A 4248-nucleotide genomic window follows, 5' to 3' on the forward strand; every position below is an offset into this window, starting at 1 on the left:
AACTACTCTCAACTAAATAAGACCTCAGGAGAATCTGCTGCCAATACTTTAATCTTGGATTTTCAGCCTTGGAATGAAAGAAAACAAAACTCTCTCAAGGTACCCAGTCTTGGTACTTTGTTATGGATTCTATTGTAGTTTGAATATGGAATATCCCTATTAGGCTGTTTTTGAGTTGGCCCCCTACTTGTGGTGCTATTTTGTATGCCATAGAAGCTTTAAGAGGTAAAACTGTGACTGGTCAAAATGAGTTAGTAAGGTTTGAGAGTTTTATTGTTCCAGGTCCTTACCCTTTGTGCACTTTCTGCTTCCTGTCTGCTGCTAGGTGAACAAGGAACCAGAGTTGCCTACGGCAGGGCTGAGGCATCCTGCCACGTGTCCCAATTGTGATGGACTAATAAAACTGCAAAGCAAAACAACACTCTCCTCCCATGGACTCTTGCCAGGAAATGTGTCACAGTGATGGCAGAAACAACACATTCTGCATAGTTTCTCACATTTCCTGAGATGATCTGGCTTCCAGGGCTTCTCTTTCAGCACAGGTTCCACTGTGCCAAAAAGTCTCCCTCTCCTTTCTGAGTGCTGTGATTAAAACATAGGCCACTATGCCCAGCCTACCCACTTTCTTTTCTTTTGAGACAGGAAGGCACGAAGCCCAATATATTCACCATATATTTCGATGAATTTCATAGAGACATTATGTTAAAAAAAAAGTATCTGGATTAGTGGTGTGCAGTTTTAATCTCAGCACACAAAGGTAGGTGAGTGTGAGTTTGATACCAGTCTGGTTTACAGAGAGTGATCCAGGCAAGTCAGAGCTGCACAGTTAAGCCCTGTCTCAAAGCCTTCATAGCATGGAGAGCACATGACATGCTGGAAACTACTGTTGCACTTGTTTCTAATTCTCCTGGCCTAGCAAGTCTCAACTGAACCTTATTCATTACAAATGAAAGCATGTATTTTTTTTTTTAAACATTTCTGGAATTTTATTATAAGTACACTGTAGCTGTCTTTACACACACCAGAAGAGGGCATCAGATCTCATCATGGGTGGTTGTGAGCCACCACGTGGTTGCTGGGATGAGCAACTCTGGACGTCTGGAAGAGTAGTTGGTACTCTTACTCACTGAGTCATCTCTCCAGCCCGAAAGCATGTGTTTTAAGAAACAGAAATACTGTTCCTGATTTGTGGTAAAGTAATTATAAGATTTTTTTTTTTTACTAATAAAATGCTTAGTTAAGATTAAGGGGAAAAGAGATTAAGAAATAATCTCCCAAGGAGTGAAGTTGTCAAAGGCACACAAAAAAACTCTTTATAAAACAACAGCTTTGAGATTTATGGTGTTACTCATTTAAATTTTATTTAATTGTAAGTTTACACTTTATTCTCGTGGTAATTAAAAAAAGCTACAGGAAGAATGACATTAAATTTTTATTTTTACAATTCAGCCATAATCACATACACACCACAAACTTGATCCCCTCATTAGGTGTCTGTGTGCCATGATGCACTTGTGACAAAATCATATGTAAACCTAGGGCAAGAGTTAACAAGAAATCAAAATAGCTTCCCTAAAAGGGAGGGAGAGATAGGGAAATCAATAAATTAAAAACCATAGCTCTCATTTTATAAAAAAATAGTTTAGATAATCTTTTTATAAATCTTTCATGCTTACAAAAGCAAAAAGTACATTTAAAATAGTTATTTTAACAGATTCATTTGTACAATGTGGTTATAGTCAGAAAAACAACTCAATGTTTTAGTAGTCTACATTTTCTTTCCATCATATTCCACATAAATTTTTACAAATTTACAATTCAAAGTGAGATTTAACTTCCTATAAGGTTAAACCAGTTAGTTAGTACCTGAATATTAAGTTTTGCTCCACTTGATACACTGTACCAAAATGTTAAATACAACGCAATGACAGGCACTAATAGCAATACTTGACAGCATGGTGACCACCCATGACTATTCCATGGCAGCTTAAAATATGCTTTGGTCAGTAAATTAACAGAAATCAAGTAATAAAACCAAAAGGGTTATCTCCTAGCCTTAAGTAAACTTTAAATACGTTTTTAAGGCAAGGAAAAATATAATTAAATACACAAAGAAATCTGTACTTTTCAACTATTTGGCATTTTAAATTAAAAATTTCCTAAAATGGTATTTTACACCCCTACACACTGATTATCATAGCTTTCTCAGTAAAACTAAGCTACAGTTACCTTCTAGAATGTCCAGTAATGTTGGCATCAGTTGTTCCTTTTGCACTTCCATGAGGATGGTCCTTCATCCTGTAACTTTTTAAATTTTGGACCAAGAAAGAACCACCAACCAAATCCAATGAGAACACAGATAACAGATTCCACATAATAACCATCCAGAGCTGTAACACACGAGCCTCCAAGTTTTTTGCAAAGCTATAAAAATAAAATTATAACAAATATTCTATAACTTTTTTTGCTTTATAGAGACAAGCTCTTAGATGGCCTAAGCTAGCTTTATCCTGAATCTTTTTCTTCCACCTCTCAAGTGATGGGATTATAGGCATGCATCACAAAGCTTGATTGTAGGTGAAAATCCCAGAGTTCTGTGCATGCTAGGTGAGTATTACACCAGTTGAGTTGTATTCAGGGCCCATATTTTGTGATTTTTGTTTTAATACAAAAAAATTCAATAATAAATGTTTTTATTTTGTAATTAAAGAGATTAATCAAGTACATTGAAAAAATATTTCAATATTTCATTTATTTCAAATGGTAAGATATATTGAATTCTGTTTCACTTTCCTTGGTTTCAGGTCTTACTATGTGGCTCAGGGTTTTCTGGAAAACAGTCTGGCCTCAAATTCACAATTCTCCTGCCTCAGGCTCCCAAGTGCTGGGATTATAATCATATACCACTGTCTGACTATGTTCATAAAACTTAATTTCTTCAATGCACTAACAGGATTAAAAATAATTTTGAGCACTTAATACAAATAATAGTGATTTTCAAAATGGACTTTTTCATATTTGAAATTGTGAAGAAATTTCCAATGAATTTATTAAAAAAGTAGGCAAAATTGTTTGTTTTTTCTGAGAAAGGGTCTTCACTGTGTAGACGGGCTTCTGGCATTCCTTATGTAGACCAGGCAGCCTGGAGCTCACAGAGAGCAGCCTGCCTCTGCCTCAGCATATCTGGCCCAATAGTAACATTACTTTGAAATAATTTGCCAATGAATCATTCTGTATTCAGCTTTAGCTAAATAAACAGATTCATTCTTTTGTGTTAAAGCCAGTGGGGTCCCTTTCTTAGCACTCTAAAAGTTAGCTATTATTTTTACAGTTAGATGAAGTTATGTCTTTTTGACCTGCTAGTTCTTGGGATGTCTAACAGCCTGCTTGCTTCTGTAATTTTTTCATTAGCCAGCACAAGTCTCAAACTTAACTCTTTCAGGAGAATGCCTTCATTTGATGAGAAGCACTTTTATTAAGCTATCTTACTGATACTAACTTGTAATTAATCCTAATTATGATAGAGCTAAAATGAATATATTCCCATACTAGAAACTATGGGTATATATGATTTTTAGATATAGTAACCATGTCTCAAAATGTATTCATGGTCATCTGAAACTAAAACTCACTTACTTCGATAGCATCAGGTGTCCGACAATTCTGGTTTGAAGCTCCTACACACTCCTTCACTGTGAGGGGATCCACCAACCAAAGAGCCACTGTAGAAGGCCAGTTTCCTCCCAGATTAGACACAGTATTTAAAAGGGTCATGTATGTTCCTCCAATAAGAGGATCACTGACCTTGGCATTGAAAGCCATTATCGACACATACATGCTGTACAGAGTGACCTGCGAGAAGAAGGGAGCATTAGAAAGTTGGAAGGAAATTTTCTTTTCTTCTTTTCATTTTTCTTTTTTTGTGGGAAGAATATTCAGGATTAAGCAAGGGGGTGGAGGTGGGGTGCACCCTGCAGAAAGCATAAACTTGAGAGCCCTGTTTTCTAACATCAGAACTTATGATCAGACTTATAAAACTGTGCTTAAATTAGGAACATCAAAATCATAAAAATTAAAACTAAATTTTCATAATTTTTACTGAACTCAATTCAACAAACATTTGAGTACACTTAAGCAATACTTTAAAACATGACAACATATGGATGAATTTTAAAAAATATTGCCAGGCAGTGGTGGCGCACGCCTTTAATCCCAGCACTTGGGAGGCAGAGGCAGGCGGATTTCTGA

The 4248-nt window shown here is 36.0% G+C and overlaps 1 protein-coding gene across 5 annotated transcripts in view; it reads right to left on the minus strand.

Annotated features, from left to right (window-relative positions):
• Window positions 1-1339: 1339 nt before the first annotated feature.
• Slc33a1 (solute carrier family 33 member 1) overlaps window positions 1340-4248 on the minus strand; it is a 22293-nt gene continuing 19384 nt past the window's right edge. For 2 of the 5 annotated variants that reach the window (XM_031374009.1, XM_031374013.1), the window contains 2 exons: window positions 3637-3852; window positions 1340-2424 (listed from right to left, as the gene is read on the minus strand). In XM_031374009.1, coding sequence (XP_031229869.1) covers window positions 2257-2424; window positions 3637-3852 — 384 coding nt within the window. In that variant the 3' untranslated portion in view covers window positions 1340-2256. The remainder of the gene's footprint in view (window positions 2425-3636; window positions 3853-4248) is intronic. The other 3 variants (XM_031374010.1, XM_031374011.1, XM_031374012.1) reach the window with 3 other exon arrangements.

This window comes from Mastomys coucha, unplaced genomic scaffold (genome assembly GCF_008632895.1).
Source record: "Mastomys coucha isolate ucsf_1 unplaced genomic scaffold, UCSF_Mcou_1 pScaffold16, whole genome shotgun sequence".
In the NCBI taxonomy this organism is placed as follows: Eukaryota; Metazoa; Chordata; class Mammalia; order Rodentia; family Muridae; genus Mastomys; species Mastomys coucha.